The 20,949-nt window shown below is 33.1% G+C and overlaps 1 protein-coding gene across 1 annotated transcript in view; it reads right to left on the bottom strand.

Annotated features, from left to right (window-relative positions):
• The window catches only part of LOC126893221 (protein-serine O-palmitoleoyltransferase porcupine), a 30,051-nt gene extending 15,754 nt beyond the window's left edge, over positions 1-14,297 (bottom strand). The window contains exons 1-4 of the mRNA XM_050663190.1: positions 14,070-14,297; positions 13,870-14,021; positions 7,998-8,247; positions 870-1,095 (exon numbers count right to left, since the gene is read on the bottom strand). Coding sequence (XP_050519147.1) covers positions 870-1,095; positions 7,998-8,247; positions 13,870-14,021; positions 14,070-14,101 — 660 coding nt within the window. The 5' untranslated portion in view covers positions 14,102-14,297. The remainder of the gene's footprint in view (positions 1-869; positions 1,096-7,997; positions 8,248-13,869; positions 14,022-14,069) is intronic.
• Positions 14,298-20,949: the final 6,652 nt, after the last annotated feature.

Genomic DNA, 20,949 nt, shown 5'->3' on the forward strand with positions numbered 1-20,949 from the left:
TATTGAAAATGGAAGACTTAAAATATAAAAAATAGTTTTCAAAATATGTTCTTTTTCCTACTCGTTCATTTTTTATGTTAATTTTATGGTAAAATAATCTGTTTAGTTTGTTTATTATTTATTGGTATACCTATTACATATACATAATTACATACATATAATTTGGGAATAGTGATTTGTTTAATTTTATTTCACAGGATTAAAAACAAAAACTTATATTTGGGAGGTTTAAAATAATTTTTTTAAATAAGATTTTTTTACATGTGGTTTTGGTAACACTTTCGAAAAAGTCACGCGTCGCCACTGATAAATACTGCAGAACAAAATCGATAAATCATTATGTAATGAATCATTTTTGATTTTTGATTCATTTTTCGAAGATATGGTAAATCTGTTTGCCAACCAGTCTAAATTGTATAATTTTTAGTAATAATATGAACTTATATCAATGTTTGTATAATCATTTAATTCGTTGCAAAATGAAATTGTAAAAAACTAACACCATTGTAAGCAATTCTGCGATACAAAATATTATTGTGTGTTCACGAAAAAATTAACATAAAAAAAATGAAAAAAAAAGGAATTAAAACTAAACAAAAGACTACATAAATAAAGCATTAAAAGAAACAAAAAATATAAATAAAAAAATAAAAAATATACATATAAAAAAAATGCACTAAACAGAAACACACACATTTTACTAACATAATAACATTTATCCTAGGGCGTGAGAATTTGAACAATCAATTTATTTATATTGGATAAAAAAAATCTGGCAAAGCCAATTATAAATTAAAAAAAAAATATGTAATGTTACTTAGAAGAAGTTAAATGATATTTAACATAAAAAAAAAATAAAAAATGTGTACCTTGGTTGTGGTCTGGTTATACAATGCTATATATTCATTAAATGACGTCCATGGTCCAAACATAACATTTGCTCCACAAAACATATAACCAAAATAATTTAAGAAGGATGGGTATTTTACAGCACCTTTATCAATATCCTCAGCAAGTGAGATGAGTTTCATACTAAATATCATTATCACTCCCCTAGCTTCCATCCAGGCTTCAGTCTTCAATAAGAAATATTCACTATAAAATATGTTTACATTCATAAATACACAAAAAATTAGTCTCTTCTGAAATACTAACCAATTTAGAACTTTATACAGGGTGTTTGGTAAAAAATGGGCCATAGCTTAACCTTAGATTCCTGAGGTTAAATTAGGTCGATTCAATCTAATTTACCTTACTACCAAAGTTGATAATAACCGAAATACAGGGTGCCAAAGTTAAACTTTTATTTTATTTATTTTTGAATATTTCCTGACTGGCATGGGATATCAACACTAAATTTGGTAAGTGGGGTTTTTTGGGACGAGAAAACTAAATTACCCAACAGAAATTATGTGTTGCCCAGAGAGCGCCATATACGTCTTTCAGCACTCATTTAATACGTTCAATTTTTTTTATTCCTCACTCTACATAATGTTGAGATTAAAATTTTTATTCCCTATTATTTTTACGTAAAAAAGGTATACTACATTCATCTCGCCTAACTCAACCGTTTTCCAGATAAACGCATGCACGATTATTATGGTTTCAACTTTATTTTTCAGGTGTAACTATAATGATATTATGCAAAAAATTATGTTGCATCGCAGATTTAAAATCTCGAAAACGGTTGAGTTAGGCGAGATGAATGTAGTATACCTTTTCTAAGTAAAAATAATAGGGGAATACAAATTTTAATCTCAAAATAGATTCAATTATTCGTACAACACATTTATTCCTAGAACTCTTCGATTAGCTAACTCATTAAATAACCTCGAAATTTTTAATATATCAGTTTCCCGCTTTAAAAATCATATTTCTTCCCTAACTTTTTAATACTTTCGGCCAGAGCTTTTGTATTGTGATTGGTGTTACATGACCTGTATGTATTAGATAACTCAAAACCGTTATACCTTGGAACATTTCTGAATTGATTTATTTGTTATCTTTTGTTTGTAATTGTGCTGACCTATATGTTATCTTATTTTTTTTTCTTTATTGTAACTGTACTACTCATAGGATTATTTTTTCTCAAACCACTTTATTATGTTATATGTATTATGATAATTTAGAACACTGTAACATTTATATCTGAATAGGGCTTGCCCGTGAATAAATAAATAAATAAATTATATAGAGTGGGGGATAAAAAAATTGAATGTATTAAATGAGTGCTGAAAGACTTATGTGGCGCCCTCTGGGCAACACATAATTTTCGGTGGGGAATTAAGTTTTCTTGTCCCAAAAAACCCCCACTTACCAAATTTCGTGTTGATATCTCATGCCTGTCAGGAAATATTAAAAAATCAATAAAATAAAAGTTTAACTTTGACACCCTGTATTTCGGTTATTATCAACTTTCGTACAAAGCATGATACTATAAATAACAAGATAATATGTTGCACATCCGGAAGTCGTGACGTAACTGGAGACCGGCAAGTTCGTAATGGTTCGTAATCATTCGTAATGGCCGATTACTTTGAATTGTTCGCGGTTGTATTTTATATTGTATCTTTGACAGTTATTTTGACTGGAATCTCGACACTAAATTCTTTTCGAATACGTTGTAGTTTAATGTTATTTTGCTAATTCAATAATTTCATCACATAATGTATACAAATCCCATTTAACTTTAAGGGGGTATTAGTACGCTATGGTCAAAATAGGTGGCCAATTTTTAAACTAACGTTTAACAGTTCTTTGAATAGATGGCAGCACGTACATATATTTTATTATTAAATTTAGTTCTCTGAACGACACCGCATTGATGCCATGTATTGCAACTTAGGCTCGGCACATCTCGATCTTAATCGTACTTTGTATTTACAGACGACAGTTGTTAATCCTTTCTTTACCTGCCTAGGGTAAATTCTCATTAATAGATACTAAACGTTCATTCATTTGGATATAGTTTATTATTTAATATTGTATTATACGGCAATTCGTAATTCTTTACCTGCTCAAAAGGATTTATTTCAAACTAAAGAAATTTGCAATTATTTGAAATACAAGTAAGTGCCTATCTAAATGACCAAAAAAGAATTATGCTAATTCTCAGAATGAAGATCGAGTATAAAATTAGTATTTTTAATAAATGTAAAATACGTAAGTCAATTGAAAAACAGAGTCACTACAATAACTTTTTTCATATTGAATGTTTTTTCAACAGGGAAAGTTTTTTCCTCGGAAAATTTCACATTTTCATTTCATTTCTCATTTCAACATGCGAGGCAGAATAATAATTAGCCTAATGAACCACTTACTTAAAACATTTTTAAAAGTAATATACTGCAGAATACCTATATAAAAAATGCGAAGAACAAGTATCACGGACAAAGATTTGATTCCGCAATGCCTTGCCCTTAGGCACCCGAGAGGCTCTATTGACTGTCTAAGTGCTATATATTTGTTTTATCGACTACAAAAAGGCGTTTGATAGAGTACAACATGATAAGCTGCACATACTCATAAATTATCTTGGAGGAAACTGGATTAGATGATAGATCTAAACAACATTAGATATGCCGACGACGCAGTAGTTTTTGCAGATAGCCTAGATGATTTGCAAAGAATAATGTCGCGCATATAAGACATAAGTAGTGAACATGGAATTTCAATACGAAAAAAAAAGAAAGTAATGGTAGTCATTAAGAGCGAAATATATTACATACACGGCTTTTGGTTAACCAACAACCAATTGACAGAGTGGACAGCTACACATACCTTGGTACCTACATAAACAGTCAATGAGACCACTCTAGTGAAATAAAACAACGCATAGGAAAAGCGAGATCAGCGTTCATAATGATGAAGTCTCGTTTCAGAAGTCACATTTACCACTTGTTAACAAAATTTCTATTATCAGATCCTATGTATTTTCTAGATTATTATACTGAGTAGAAGCCTGGACTCTTTCCGAAACTTCTTTAAGAAAACTCAAGGCATTCAAGATGTGGTATTACAGTCGCATTTTAAGAATTTCGTGGATGGGTCGTGTGACTAATGTTGAGGTCTTACGTAGAATGGGCAAGGAATGCGAGATTATTAACACACATTATTATCAAAGAGCGCAAAGTAGAATATCTTGGCCATGTTATGAGGAATGAATAGAGATTGCCGCTACTCATTCTTCAGGGCAAGGTATTGGGAAGAGAGGACCAGGGAGAAGAAGAATATATCTGAGAAACTGGTTCAATACCTACATCGACAAACAGACTATTCCGAATAGCAGCATGCAAAGTTAGGATAGCCATGCTGATCGCCAACATTCGGAACGAATAAGCACCGTGAGAAGAAGAATATCTCATTTTAAATTCTTCTTCTTTTTCTTCATGTGCCTCGTCCGTTGCGGACATTGGCACGTTAGTCCAAACCATTGGCGTAAGTTTTGAAGCCATGAGTGTCTTCTTCTTCTGGGTCCACGTTTGCTCTCTATTTTACTCTGTATTGTCAGTGGCAGTATACGATATTTATCATGTCTCATAATATGTACGAGGTATTCAGGTTTCCGTTTCTATTGTGAAACAGATTTCTCATTTTTGTTTTCTCCTCAGCGCAATACCTCTACGTTGGTAGTGTAAAGGCCCCGTCTCACCATCAAATAATTGACAGTTATTTGATCAAACTTGACTAGTGACACAAACTATACATACTAACTGTCACTTTGTGTCACTAACTGTCAAGTTTGATCAAATAACTGTCAATTATTTGATGGTGAGACGGGGCCTTGAGTCGTCCAGGACATTTTGAGGATAAGTCGGTACACCCACATTTCGAATACCTCTAGCCTTTTCGATAATGTTTCCGTTATTGTCCAGGTCTCTGCTCCATACAACAAGACTGGAAATACATAGCATTTTAGCAGCCGTATTTTTAGTGTGACAGATATGTCGCAATGATTGAATATATTTCTCATGTTAAATGTAGCTCTGGCCTTTTCAATTCTACATCGTATTTCGGTTGTTTGCTCCCATTTCTAGTTGACGACTGTTCCAAGGTATACATATACTTCTACGTGTTGAATTGGTTTTTTATTTTCAATTGTCTGGCAGGTTTTTGAGTTTTGCTCACCAGTGTCCATTTTTGTTTTATTTATGTTGATGGTTAAAATCTCTTTTTTCACTCGCTCTTTGTAGGTACCCGGGTATGACAGGCCTGTCGATACTGCTAGCAACCACAACTGTATCGTCTGCATATCGGTTTATCTAATTATTACTCCAGTAAATTTCAATATTTTTTTTCACTTACGGAAATATTTGACATAAATTAATCAATGATTATACAATATTGTTTTGTCTACAATTTTTTTATTAGGATAATGCCTCAACAAATACTAATGGCCATTGGCATGTGTAATGTGTGTAAAAATGTCGACGTCATCGTCTTTACAAAGAGACGCTAATTGTATCCGAACAATGCATTATTTGCGGCCCTATAAAAATTAAATTTGCCAGAAAGTGAATAAAACTGAAATTGTTTTTAGATCCGCCCCACATAACATACTAGAGCTTACTTATGTTATTTATGTATTATGTCAAAACTAGTATAATCCCCCAGTAAACACTTTGAGTCATTTTGAACCTCGTTTAACTTTCAACCATTCGTATAACGTCACGGTTTCAAGCATAAAAAATGTATATTTGTATTGTTAAGACACTGTGACGTTATACAATCATGATTGAAAGTGAAAGTCAAACAAGGTCCAAAATGCGTACTGGGAGGGGGTGGGGCCACTTTTCTAAACAAAACCGCGTGATTCATCGTATTTCCGTGGTTACAAAACTCGTTTTCAATTGTTTGTAGATTTTCTTAAAATCCGGCAAACGCGCATCTGTCTCCATTTAATACATCACTGCTGCCATCTACTAAATGACACGTGAACTCATCTTCTCATCTATTAAGTGACAGCGGAACTAATTTATCACTAGAAAAATGCCAACTTATTGCTGTAATTTCAACAAAATCCCCAGATTGCAGCTTTTAACTAAAATTTTTACTTTTAGGTACAGTTAATTTAAAAATTATGGCAGTATGGACAATGAAATTTTGTTTAAAATAAAGCTTTTTGCATAGTTAATCGTTTCTGGTAGTTATTTTCCACCCAAGTTCAAAAATTATTATGCAAAACGAATTTTTATAGCAAGTTACTAAGTAAGTTATGACATGGACTCCTTTATGTACAGTTATAAAAAATATACTGCTTTCTTTGGAAATTTTAACTAGATACTATTAAAATAGAAAGTCTACAGTTCACGTACATACCCCTAAGTTGAAGATTGGTTTTGAAATAGTGACGGTAACTGTACCTAAAAACTATATAAATTTTAACATTGTGTCATACCACCTTAACAAGAATTCAAATTCAACTTCCGGTCTCCAGTTACGTAATCAATGCGCGAACTCGGACGTATTTGAGTTACGGGAAAATACTATCTCTTTATTATAGTATCATGGTACAAAGGTAAGTTAGCTTAAATCGGCCTATTTTAATAACCTCAGGAATCTGAGGTTAAGCTATGGCTTAACACCCTGTATACAATCTAGTTAATCTATCCCTCTTATAAAGTGAGAGGATCTTACCCACCACTCCCTGTTAACCCCTTTTTTTTAATAAAACAAAGTCTCTCGGCATGCCGATTTTTAAACTAATATTTAACGAGAAATGAAAAGTCCCAGATTTAAACAATAAATCTGAAAATTCTCTTAAAACCACTTTCTGGTTACATCCTTAATCTCTGCCTTTTACAATTTATAAGGCAAGGAGATGACGAATAAAGGAGACGAAAGACACTCTAAAATATGCAGTCGCATTCTGTCTATTCATCTAGGAAAAATTCCAACGAAAGTTGATTTTGTGTATTCAAAATATGAGTAAAATGAGAAATAAAAAACAGCTCATGTTCCATTTCAGTTCAGAGATGATCCTTCTTCTTCTTCATGTGCCGTGTTCGATTATCGAACGTTGGCTATCAAATTGGCTATAGCAATTTTGTTAACGGCAGCTCGGAAAAGGGATGCAGAGGATCTGTTATACCATTCTCTCAGGTTTTTAAGCCATGACGTTCTTCTTCGACCTGGCCCTCTTCTTCCATCTACCTTGCCTTGTATTATTAAATGGAGTATATTATTTCTCTCTGGGTGTCGCATAACATGGCCAAAATATTCAAGTTTTCGATTTTTAATTGTTTTGACGACTTCCGTGACTTTTCCCATCCGGTGCAACAACTTCGTTGCGAACCCTATCCACCCAACTTATTCGTAGGATTCTTCGGTATACCCAGAGTTCAAAGGCTTCCAATTTCTTAAGAAGAGTATCTGTTAAAGTCCAACCTTCGACACCGTACAAAAGAGTAGAGAACACATAAAATCTCACTAATCTAATTTTAAAATTCAAAGTAATGTTGTTTCCACATAAGTTTCTTTATCTTAAAGAATGCAGCTCTGGTCTTCTCTATACGTATTCTAATTTCTTTGCTCATGTCCCAGTTCTCATTTAGATTACAACCAAGGTAGGTGATACTGTTAATTCTCTAGAACTAGAGAGAACTAACAGAGATGATCCACCATCCCTATACATACGTTGGTGAGCGTTCAAGTATTACGTAACGCGGTTTTTGAAGATTTTTGATCCGCCTTCCCTATATGTACCGCACCTTAATGGGGCGTTCACGTATTACGTAACGCAATTTTTGAAGATTTTTAACCCCCCCCCCCCCAACCTGCGTTACGTAATACTTGAACAGCCCCTTTCGGTCTCTCCAGATATCTTCAGTAGAACTACATGAACATCTCTGAATTTGAAACAAAAGCAAGCTGCCTATTTAAGCAGAATTTGAAAAACAATTCTGTGTATCGGATGCTGCAGCGATTGGACCTAATATGGTAAATACAAATGGTTAATATTACCCAGTAGAAAGATTTTATAGTTATTTTCAACTTACCATACAATGAGTACAATTATCAATGTGTACTTCATAATATTCGATGTGCTTAAGTACCTTACTTTAGTTTTATTATAATACTGGTTAGAACGAAAATGTGTTTGGATATATCTACTCGCTTGTAAAAGGAGATAAGACTTCATAAATATTATTAGTATTAAACATTTTCCTTCGAGAGATTCTAAATTATTTATTAGATATATTCCTATTCCTCCAGCAAAAATATGATAGAGTGATGGTGGTAGTTTCACTAAAAATAGTACAAAATAGAATGTAAGAAATGTTAGTATTATATATTGTTAAGAGCCCCATTCACGTTGAGATCAGTGTTGATTTATTTATGGCTACAAGTTATGAGATTTGTACCTGTATCCGTACTGTATCTACAATTGACTGTTGAGATGGTTTCATGAAACATCAGTTGAAATAAAATTTTTGCGTGCGTATTGCAGTTACATTGTCAGATATCGTGGGCATACTGGGAAAATCCACAGCACACAAAAGTAAAGTTTTGAGAAAAACGCATTTAAACATTCTTATATCTTATGGCTTACCTCTTAAAAATTGGGTACACTGGCTGTTCAAGTTTTGGTACCTGGATATGATTTTAAAGGATGTTAACCAAAGGTGGTGTGCATATACGGTACATAAAAATATTTGGAAAAACATTATTTTATTCAACTCTAACATGAAGTAAAAACCACTTCTATGTAATTGGTATATTTATTAAAAATTTAAAAATCCCAATGAATTGAATAAAACGTGTCCAATTCAGAACGTTTTCGGACCTATTATTCTATCATCAGTGAATTCGAATACTTGCTAAATAGCCCCAGAACCAAAACAATGGTTGAATTTACAATTCAATCTACATTATGTCGTAGTAATATTGAACAGGCTAAACGCTGATGTTAAAAGATATAACCTTAAACAACCATAAGATGGTTCTTTAAGTTTCCTGGTAGGGTTTCACCATGTTCCCGGAGGTTATATCTTTCAACATCGGCGTGTAGCCTGTTCAATATTACTATGACATAATGTAGATTGAATTATAAATTCAACCATTGTTTGGTTCTGGGGCTATTTAGCAAGTACATATTCGAATTCACTGATAATGGACTGATAGGTCCGAAAACGTTCTGAATTAGACACATTTTATTCAATCCATTGGGATTTTTAAATTTTTAATAAATATACCAATTATATAGAAGTGATTTTTACTTCATAGAGTTTTTTAACTATATGGTATACAGCCAACCTAGGGAACTTCCCTTTTTAGATTATTTTATTCATGAAAACTTAGAAAAAGATGGAGTGAGTTGATTTTCTTTTTCATTGAATTTAAAGATTTAAGCACGGTGGATGACGAATTTGGAGATATACGGTTTTTCCTGTTAACATATTGATATTTGTGGATTTAATCGTATTAAAATGTCACAATTTAAAAAAAATGGAGTTGGTGGATTTTCCCAGTATGCCCACGATATTTCAAAAAGGAAAAGACAACAAAAAATATGGGTAAAGCAATGGTTACGTGACAGAAGCAAATATACGATGACAAATTTACTGCAAGAATTAAAAATGCACAAACCAAATGATTTTAAAAATTATTATTATCGAATGAATGATAAATAAATAAATAGTTTATTTACGATTATACCAATTACAATAATTGAAGACCTCGGTGCAAGAACGGGCCAAGTCCACTTTTTTTTAATAGTTGGAAAGTCGACAAAAACTTAATATTTTTGAAGATATTCTTCTTTAGCTGCGAATCGATTGAGGGTAAAATTTTATTGATCCGCGCGCATGCGCACACCGACATATTAGTCGTTATACGGGCTCTGATTGGGTGTTGAAATTTTGAAATGATCTGTCAATAATTGTTCAAAATGGAGGTTATCGGTAAACAAAAATATTGTATAATATTAGTTTTTATTGATGTGTGGACAGAAATAAAATAAAATTTATAATTATAGTGACTTTTTAAATAGTTTTGAAAAGCCGCAGGTACGTAATTCTAAATGTTTTAGTTGGAAATACCTAATAGTTTCAATACCTATCTATTTGGAAAATGTAAACAAAATAATGTAGTTACCTATTAGTAGGCAATGCTTTAATTTACATAATCTGATTACGAACACACTTTCTGCAAATCTTCATCTCATATATCGTTTTCTTACTCTATATTTTGTTGTATTTTATTTCGACAAAAATCAAACTAATAATTTTATTAAATTCATATAAATTTATGGTGTAAACGTTTAGTTTGTGTATATTCCCACATGACGTATACGTGAATGTGGCGCAGTTTGAAATGCCGTCAACTTTCGTACGGCGCGGTAGATGTGAAGTGGGTTCAAGCCCCAAGCAAGTTATTTTTTTATTTTTTTTTATAATTTTATGATTGTAAGTATATTATTATATAATTTTTGAAGATATTCTTCTTTTTTGAAAGTGGTAGATAAGAAAGTTAGTTTGATTTTAAAATAAAATAAGTACAAATAACCTTTTAAGTATATTTACTTCGTTTAAATTACCTATTATATAATAAATGAAAGAAGTGAAAGAAGTATACTAAAGTGTGTAAATGTATTTTAATTTCCTTAGCTAAGCGCTTTCGACGTAAAAGTCATCTTCAGAGCTAATGGTCAATATATAAAAAGTACCAACTACTTAGGAATGTATTTTCTTGCATCGCATTAAGAAATTTTTAATTCTGGTCCACTGTACAACTCCGGCTGATGAAAGCTAGTTTTAATTTTTAATTTTTCAATGGTCAAACAATAAGAACAACCACTGGGACTATTATATAATAGAAGAATATCTTCTTACGAGCGTACAAAGTACACACACATTCTTTTTAGAAAATATGAATAAATTATGCTTAATTAAATTAAGCTAGAAAAGTCTTGTCTAATATTCTTCTAGGAGGATTAATTAAATTAAGCATAATTTATTCAAATTTTCTAAAAATATTAAGTTTTTGTCGACTTCCCAACTATTCAGAAAAGTGGACTTGCCCCGTTCTTGCACCGAGGTCAATCATTAAATAATTCATATCATATTAACAGTTTTAGAACTCAATAATAATTACGTGCAATTTACACAAGACAAATGAATAAAATAAATACCTAAATGACAGTTTACAGTGACAGGCTACATTGTATTTTAAAAAGATTTTTTCAGCTTTTTTCGAAAACTATTCAGAGATAAAAAATTTCCAGATTGACACATTCGTCTTATAGGTCTATTTAGACAATAGTTTGTTGGAATTCTAAGTGAAAAACGTCCTTAGATCTTGTGCACCTTTGAGGAACCCTAAGACCTACTCTCTGTAAAATTTGAGGCGAATCTATCATTCCGTCGAACTCAAGACCTCTCGATCTCTGGCCGATTGCTACACCAAATACGCTACGAAGACTGTGTCTGTATCAGTTCGAACGTACCTAATGACAATTCACTGTAACAAACAGACAAGGTGATGTATAATAAATATACAATAAAATGTTTTAATAATACTCATCTTACTCCTGAGGAAGACAAATCCAAAGACACAAAAATTATAATAAATATATTTACTAAAAACACTAATATATTCTTTTCACACCTTTTCTTGCACTGATATATTTATACATAACTAGAAAGATTTAGCAACTAAACGCCATACTGTCTGTGTGCGCATGCGCGCAGAATTATCAAATTTTACTCTCAATCGCGCCTAAAGAAGTATAATTTCAATAATTTATTGGGTATAATAAAATCAAAAATAAAGAAAAATAATACTTTGATAGATTTAGTAAGAGCTGAAGATGCAGTAAGTGCTGAAGAAAGGCTAATTGTGACAACTTAAGTTACAATCCCTGGTAGATCGCAGGATTTGTGCTGGATTAATATTTCTGTACAAATTAGTAAATTGTACAATATATTGTACAGATCTAGTGAATCAATTACACATTGGGATTCCCTCAAGAAATAGGAGAAATCGTTCTATCTCATTTTTTGTACCATTTCACCGAACAAACTATGGTTACTACTCTCCTTTAGATAGATATGCAAGAATTATAAATCAGTAGCATCTAGAGGTCTTTGGTATTAGTTTATATTATTTTAAAAATCTGTTAAGGAGCATAAATTTTTAGATTGCAATATGACGTGATGTAACCTAGTCTCTATTTAAGGAAGTATATGATAATGTATAATGGAAATAATTTATTTTAAATTTTTAATTTAGAATTAAGTTTATTTTCAATCTGTTTACATATTGTTATTTGTTTTGTTAATTGGATGGTGGGCTACAACAACGTTGTAAGCGACAGATTGGGTCAAAGTGAGGTTTTAATGCAATATTATTGTATATCCAATGACCAATGCGAGCATCTTTCAATCAGGCTAAAAACATTTTACCTTCCCCGAGTTTTTCGTACCGCAATATTGGTATCCGTATTGTCATAAATGACTTGTCAATAAGTTTTTTCCATCTCCTGCATAATCTTAATTCTGTTGCTTACAACATTGTTGTAGCCCACCATTCAATTGTAATTTGTTAATGGGGTTTTCTCGTAAAATAAATAAATAAAAAAAAGATATTTGGATACAGCGAACAGCTACGAAGATTTAAAATTTACTATCCCTTTCAGGCCTGAATTTTTTTTTGAGTGAAAATGAAGTTTCCCTTTGAATAAATATGATATACGGTATCTAAAAAAAGTGTAAAAAATGCAGAAAAAAAAATTCATTGTTTGAATCTGTCACAAATGACATGTCACATTCGTGCGCTCTGGGCTTATGTTCTATGAATGCAGGATCGTAAGTGTATGAAAAAATTCATTTTAATTAAACGTAAAACACCATTAGGGCCAAATAAACATTATTTTTATAATTGTTTAATATGCTATTACATACTAACTAAAATAGAACAAACATTTTTTGCTGAAATGTCATGTCTTTCCATTGCCTCTTTGCTGAAGAAGAGCTCGTTGAAGGAACAGGTTCTTCATTCAATACAGGTTCTTCTTCTAATACAGTTTCTTCAATATCCTTGTCATCAGTGTTATTTTTAAACATTTCAACATCAAAAGCAACATAATTTTCGCCATCTAAATCTTCTATTTCGGACTATTTACCATCATTTCACACCTCTAGAGCCAAATCGTGGGTGAGAGGCACACCTGTAATAATTAGAAAAACTACTTTTATCATTAAAATGTAGAAAAATTAATAAAAAGTCACACCAATAAATATTTAGTATTTTAATTTCCTGCTTTGAAAATTGAATGTGTGACGGCAACTCACTATCGTGATATTCAAATTTTACGGGACAAGATCTCTACAAACAAACCAATAATTTCTTAAATTTTGTTTATAATCTTGAAGTTGAAACTTTATTTATACCACAACCCCCTTACAATAACAAACACTTATAAAAAACAAGATATCTTTTACTTACCTCTATTGGTTTTGTTGTCAAAATACACAGCCTTCTTTAAAGGATATTCTATTGCAAACTAAGCGGGAATTCCTTAAATAATTTCAGTTACTCTGATAATACAAGATAGACACAACACATTTATATCATCTTTCCTAGTAAAAATATGTTTATTTTGATATCGATACCCACATAAACATGAGCTCACGATCGTGCCAGCAGGTCACGAAAGGGCTATGGCAATTTCTCCTCAATTACTTGGAAATATTAGACTCTAAAATCGGTATCAAGGTTTCACTACAGTGATACAGACAGCGATACCTTGCGATACTGATGCAGCCATACTGAGACAGCCAAATACACTATGAAATTTGTATTGGGATACTGATACTTGTGACATGTATTGATACTGATCTCAATGTAAATGAGTGCCTTAAGACTTACCTATTGTTATTACAATCCCAAAAACAAAATTGGTCAGTATTATTTTATACAAAATATGGAAAATACTAAGCGCCGAAGGAATAACACAATATTCCCAAACATCTTGACTTGTTTCTTCAAAATATGTGTGGTCATATACAAAATCTACAGGGCTGAAACACATTATTTAAAAAAAAATAAAAAAAATCATCCATACTTACTTCTCATGTTCCTCCAATAGTGAAACGGACATTATGTCTTAATTTAAGAAATAATTTGAACATTTCTAAATTAAATGTGAGGTTAACGATTCATAAACCCAATAACAAAGGTATAATCCTTACAATTACAGCACACCCCTCACCCCTGTGTGTGAATAAAAAATGACAGTTTGTAAGTAAATAAATAAATCTGACAGAATGTTCAAAATACTGGCGCACCAACATATAGGCAACTAACTACACTAAAAGACGATTTCGTATTTTTGCTAAGGGCGAAACCAGACGGGCCACTCTGCAGCGCTACTCTGTGGATCCACAGAGTGGCTGAAACAGGCGATTTTCTAGCGCCGGCGACAACGCTGCGAAGTGGATCGTTTGGAAGGGTGGGGCGTTTAATGTAATGGGTGAGAAAAAACAGTGCCTAAGTTTAATATATTTAGGGCCGGTTGTTCGAACGCTAATCAACAATGATCACTATCATAGCCACCTTTACTTTACAAGCCATGAAGAGAAAAAGGCAACGTCGCAATTGATGACGTCGGTAGTCTGACTTTCGGACTACCGCTTTCGAAACTACGATTTTAAAGTACAAATTCTGGTAAAATTTATATTATTTTTTGAGTCGAGCAAGAAAATATTGTTAATTAGAAGTTTGTACAAAATAATATTAAAAGTAATTCCTTGTAAGTAACCTTTATTATACAAAAAAAAAACCAATAACAAGAATATAAACGGGATTCATTTTTTTCGAATCCTAAGAAAACTAATAAGTATTTTTCAAAAAATTAAACGCAGAGTGAAAGATTACGTTAGTACCGAGGGCCCAAAGTCCCTGAAAACTTCTATGTTTATTTTAATAAGTTACAGGGGTGAAAAACTAAGAAAATTTAGTGTGATTTTTAGTTTCAAATATGTCATTAAAAAAAAACTTTTTATTCATTCTAAGGGACTTTCGGCCCTCGGTAATAAAGTAATCTTTTATTCTGCGTTTAAATTTTTCAAAAATACTTATTAGTTTTCTCAGAATTCGAAAAAAATGATTACATTTAAAATACAGGCGTCAAAATTTTGCATTCTGTTCCTTTCCCCTTAAAGTTTGTCGCACTTATTTAGAAACACCCTGATTTGATAAAGAACAAATCTAGTTGTTAAACATAAGCGAATTAATAAAAAAAAACAGAATGTTAAGAAAACCGGAGTCTATATAGTTGGGTTTTAATTTCAGTATTTTATAAATGCCCGGTACACCATAAAAATTTAACTGGTTAGCAACAATATTATTACAGCGGTATTGTTAAAGAACTAGGCTGTAACATATTAAAACAATCACTTAAATCTGCCAACAGGTTTAGGAAATGTAAGACATTAAAAGTGACGAAATGTTTAAGTGGACGGATTTCTATATGCACGCAAGTTTATATAAAAATATATTATATTGAACTAAAATCATCTTAATAACATACCTTTTAATGTTCTTTATAATTTGGAGCACTAAATACTGTAAAATATTTCAGTTTCTCTGTAAATACAGTGAAAATTATTTAAAAACAAATGAGAACTGTCAGAATTAATCGGTCTACCAATAGATGTTGCCAAGTTTCAACTTCATGGCTTGTTAAGTAAAGGTGCCTATACCTCGTCCAATTTACTTACCGTTACACGTCATCCGCGCCATAGCCTGTGACACGATACCAACACGAAATATCTAGGCGGTAGGTGTGTTCCCCTTTAGAATCATTGTGATTCTAAAAAAGAACACACCCACCGCCTAAATATTTCGTGTTGGTATCGTGTCACAGGCTATGACGCGGATGACGTGCAACGGTAAGTAAATTGGACGAGGTATATGTCACTATCAAATATTTAATTATTGTCACCAAAACTGTCAATGTCAACTTTTATTGGGTTGCTGAAAACATAATTGATTATATTTATGAGATTAGTTAATCAATTAAGATAACAATTATTAACATAATTGATTAAGTAATTTCATAATTGTAATCAATTATGTTTTCAGCAACCCAAACAAAGTTGACATTGACAGTTGGTGACAGTAATTAAATATTTGATAATGATCATTGTTGATTAGCATTCGAACAACCGGCCCTTAAAGGGTGTTTTATTAATAATTGTCCATATAGTAACTGGAGAAACCTTAGCACAAAATACGAAGATTAGGCCCGGCGCAAATTGAACCTAAGCCAGACACAACCTGCGCCGGCGGGACGGGTGACCCGTGCATTTATTTTTCTAGCGTGCCGCATATTGAGCACAACCCAACACAACCGTTGGCTGTCGACGTGGCGAATAGAGACGGGCAAAATCAGTGCGGACATGTAACGGTTACTTTTGATACCGGTTCTCAATGGTACTGAGTACAAATACTGATTACAAAATACTGATGTATCTGATCCTTGTACTGAATTGAGTAGGCAACTTAAAATCGGTATTTCCGTACTTGTAACTAGTAACGTTTTAAAAATATCTTACACGTCCCTAGTAGTCGTAGCGGTATGACTTTCGAAAACATCGAATTTGATCATAAGCGGGTGCATAAAAGGTATCTTACACTAAGTATTTTATTTCTGCACATAATACCTACATATTTAAAATAATCTCTCCCTTACTGCTCGGTCATAACTCATATTCCTCAATTTGATATTCCTCAATTCCTACTCAACTCCTCATAATAATTCATAATCCCTCCGCTACTGATCGATCATAAAAAATAACACTGCATATTTCGTTTTTAATTTTTAGGCATAAAAAATGTAATATGTAATAAACAAAAATGTAATATGCCGACAAGTTGAATTTGAGGGTAATACTTTTATCGATCTTGGTTTTAAGTAACATTAAACATTTTTCACCTTATTTTTCTAATAATGTGTTTTTGTAAAGGCATAACTTTGATTATTAATTTCGTATCGCCGATCGCCGCTCATTTAGTCTACCAAAAGGTATCAGAATTTAATGACAAAGACAACGCAGTTTTCACTCGGGGTGTTTACTATGCTAATATTTTTATTTATCACAATAAATTGTATTTACTTAGGTACCATCCGTATTCATTTCAGATAAGTCCATCTCGCAAACAAAAACAAGTAAAAATAAACATCTGGCGGTGAGTCACGCGTCCCAAGGCCCAAGAAAACTGTACGCCGATGACAAACGTTCCCAAGCGAGACCTGTGAACGAATGCACTGATATTAGGATGCGCAAAACTGTCTACGCAGTTAGCCGGTGCAGATTGTGTCTCGCTTAGGTTCAATTTGCGTCGGGCCTAATGCAGCTCTAAGGAGACCGGGTCTCCGTAAACGCTGCTGGGCTGCGCGGAGCATTAGCAAGTGAGATTTTCCGGCCAGCAGCCTCCGCTCCAGTTTTAGGATCCTGACTACAAATAATGAAAAAACTAAAAGTGCGAATTTTGTGATGAAATTTGGTATGTGGAGTTAGGACATTATTTGGAACAACTTGTTCAAATAACTTTTTCCGATATCTCTAACGCGAAGCAAAATAGCAAAGTAAACAAAACAGTGTAGCATGTGTAAAAAATTTATGGGGAGCCACCCAATTTATGTAAAAAATTTATTTTAAATATTTAAAAAACAAGTTATAAACAAGGGTCCTGAATATAAAATAAACATTTTTTCTTAGAATTATCGTAATATATCTTGAAAAATTAATATAGAACTCCATAAGTCAAAAATTGGCAACAAAGAAAAATAAAAAAACTAATTTGTTGCCCCTTAACTTCCAACAAAGTAGTCTTTAGGTTAAGTTAGTATAGTGTATGACCTCTACGGTTATTGATAACTACTCAGGCCCGGCTCCAAGGGTGGGCGAACTGGGCGGCCGTCCAGGGCGGAAAAAATCCGGGGGCGGCAAATTTTAGAGGACAGCAAATTTTTGAAATAGAAGAAATAATAACTTATGTTTTTAATATTATAAAAAATCAATATTATGAACAAGAGCGGCAAAAATGCAACTATAAAAACGAGAATTAAGTAAGTAAAATAATAGCAATTGCAATGTTCATTCGACGGAAAACCGATAACACGGCCTTCTTCTTCATCGCATAAGAATAGTAGGATCAGAACTAAACTAAATTCACTGAAATTCACTTAAAATTAACTTTACTGAAAATGGATATAATAATTTAGCAAAATATGGCTGAAGCATTGTCCAGCCACGCTAAGTATCCAGCTCATCTACAGTCACAGCGACAGTGGGTAGAGCTAGCAATTAGACTAGAATCGGGCAAAATCAAAGAAGGAGAAACACAAAAAGTTCTTAATTCAGAAACTGGTCATTGGAAAAATGTAATACAACGACTTATATCAATAATAATACGGTTCTTAGCACAACCGTGTCTTCCATTGAGGGGGGATTCTGATAAACATTTTTATCAAAACAATGGTAATTTTTTAAAGCTTTTTGAGCTCTTTAAAAATTTTGATTGTGTTTTACAAGAGTACATTAGGAGAATAACTAATAGGAGTAACAAGCAGCATCACTACTTGGGAAAACGAAATTATTCAGCTCCTCCATGACAAAATCAAAAATAAAATTTTAAACTTTTTGAAATCAGCAAAGTATTATAGCATAATTTTAGATTGTATGTCTGATATTGATGGGGTGGAACAGATGACTATTGTACATTTTGTCGATTTAGGTTCTTGTTCACAAAGTGTTAAAATTGAAGAACATTTTCTTGGACTTATGCCTGTAGTGAAAACCACTGGCTTGGGAGTTACAGAGTCCCAGAATGAACTGGGAATACCTTTGGAAGATATGAGAGGACAAGGGTATGATAATGGGGCAAACATGGAAGAGAAGAACTTGGGAGTTCACAACAGAATTTTGAAAATGAATCCTAGAGTATTTTTTGTCCCATGTTCTAGCCATTCACTTAACTTAGTCGTGAACGATGCTGCTAAAGCCTCACAGTTTGCAGTTTCTTTCTTTTCCTTAGTGACAAAAATTTAAAACTTTTCTCAGCATCTCATCGTTGGACTATGCTGAAAATCATATTTCTAGCCTAACGTTGAAACCTTTGTCCGAAACTAGATGGGAAAGTAGAATAATTAATGCAATTACTCCCATTAGATACCAAATTGAAGAAATTTACGATGCTCTTGTAGAAATCACCGTGAATAAAAACAACGATAAAATGATTGCTCATGAGGCAAGCTGTTTGGCAAACCAAATCCGTGATTTTACTTTTCTTTGCTCTGTGGTAATATAGCATGACATTTTACTTCACATCAACGTAGTCGCGTATGCAGGGTATTGACATGGGAGTGTGTCAAACTACCAGTTTATTAGAAAAATCGGAAATCCATTTTAAGTCTCTCAGAGGACCCGAAAAGGAGGCAAAGTAATAGCCAGAAAGAGGAAAGTGAAAAGACAATTTAACCATGAGGCTGAAGATGAAAGTATGGACCTAGATCCAGCGACACGATATAAAGTTGACTTCTATTTAAAAATTATAGACACAACCGTTAATGCATTAAGTGACAAATTTCAGCTAATTAAGAGCCATGGTGAATTTTTTGAGTTTTTGGGTATACCAAGGGGGTCAGCGATCTTGCCCAGGGTGGCAAAATCCCTAGGGCCGGGCCTGATAACTACCCTACATCTGTTCGGCTAACTCATGATCAGATGGTCAGTGCCTTGCTGCGGTATTCTGCTCCACTCCATTGAAAGGCCATCAAACAGTTGGTGTCTTGTATTGAACGCAATATTTTATTGTAAAATGCATCTGCCCAATATGTCCCATACATGCTCAATTGGGTTTAAATCTGGCTATTGTGCAGGCCATAATAAAACCTCAATTTCATTATCTTTTAGGAATGTTTGCAAGACCCTGGCAGTATCTGGACTCGCATCGTCGTGTAATAATTGAAATTGGGAAACAGCTTGTTACGTAAAGCGTACAACAATAGGTTCGAGAATAATATCGCGGTAGTCTGTCGCATTTAGAAACCGTTCCAGACAAACGAGATTGGATCTTCTACCAAGAATGATGTCACTTCATACCATTATACTGTCGCCTTGCTGTCTATGAACCTCCTGCACGATGATCAATCGTTCAGTATTGCCAGATCGTCTCCAAATTTTTGTTCGTCTCGTATCTGGTGCAAATCCAAATCGGGACTCATCTGTGAACAAAGTAGAGGCCTACTCACGTCTAACCTAATTTGCGTGTTCTTGTGCTCACTTAAGTCGATGAGCGCGATTTCCTCTGGATAACACAGGCGCTCTCACAGGTCAACTAGCATTTAAACCTACTTCATGCAGTTGACTTCTAATAGTTTGGCAACTTACAAACACCTGATGGGTCTCTTGCAGCCTCATTTATAATTGTGATGCAGTTATAGTGAGATCTCGCAAAGCCTGCAACCTAAGAAAACGGTCTTTAATCTGATTGGTTATCCTTGTATGGCCTCTATAACGTTGAGCAACGTCACCAGTTTCATGAAACCTTAATCACAAACAATTAATGATATTACTGTTCGTGTGGAGGACCTCAGCAACGTCTCTTTAACTTCTGCCAAGCATCCCGATAGCACGCCACTGCATTTCGCGATATAAATTATGTCTCTCCATTATTGGCAATTGCAAAACTAAATAAAAATCCGGATAGACATGGAAAATCAAGTACCAATACAGAAATATTACTTTTTATCTTATAGACAAAAACGCATATTAAAGTTTTGTTAAATTTTTTTATAGTCATTCTTGTCAGCATTATCGTTGAAGTTGGTACAATAATTGAAAAAACAACAGAAAATATTAAAATCATAAATTTATTTTTATATTTGCAGTTAATATTAATTTAAAGCTGTTAATATAGATTAGGAGACATCCATAAACG

The sequence above is a fragment of the Diabrotica virgifera genome, chromosome 10, assembly GCF_917563875.1.
Source record: "Diabrotica virgifera virgifera chromosome 10, PGI_DIABVI_V3a".
NCBI lineage: Eukaryota > Metazoa > Arthropoda > Insecta > Coleoptera > Chrysomelidae > Diabrotica > Diabrotica virgifera.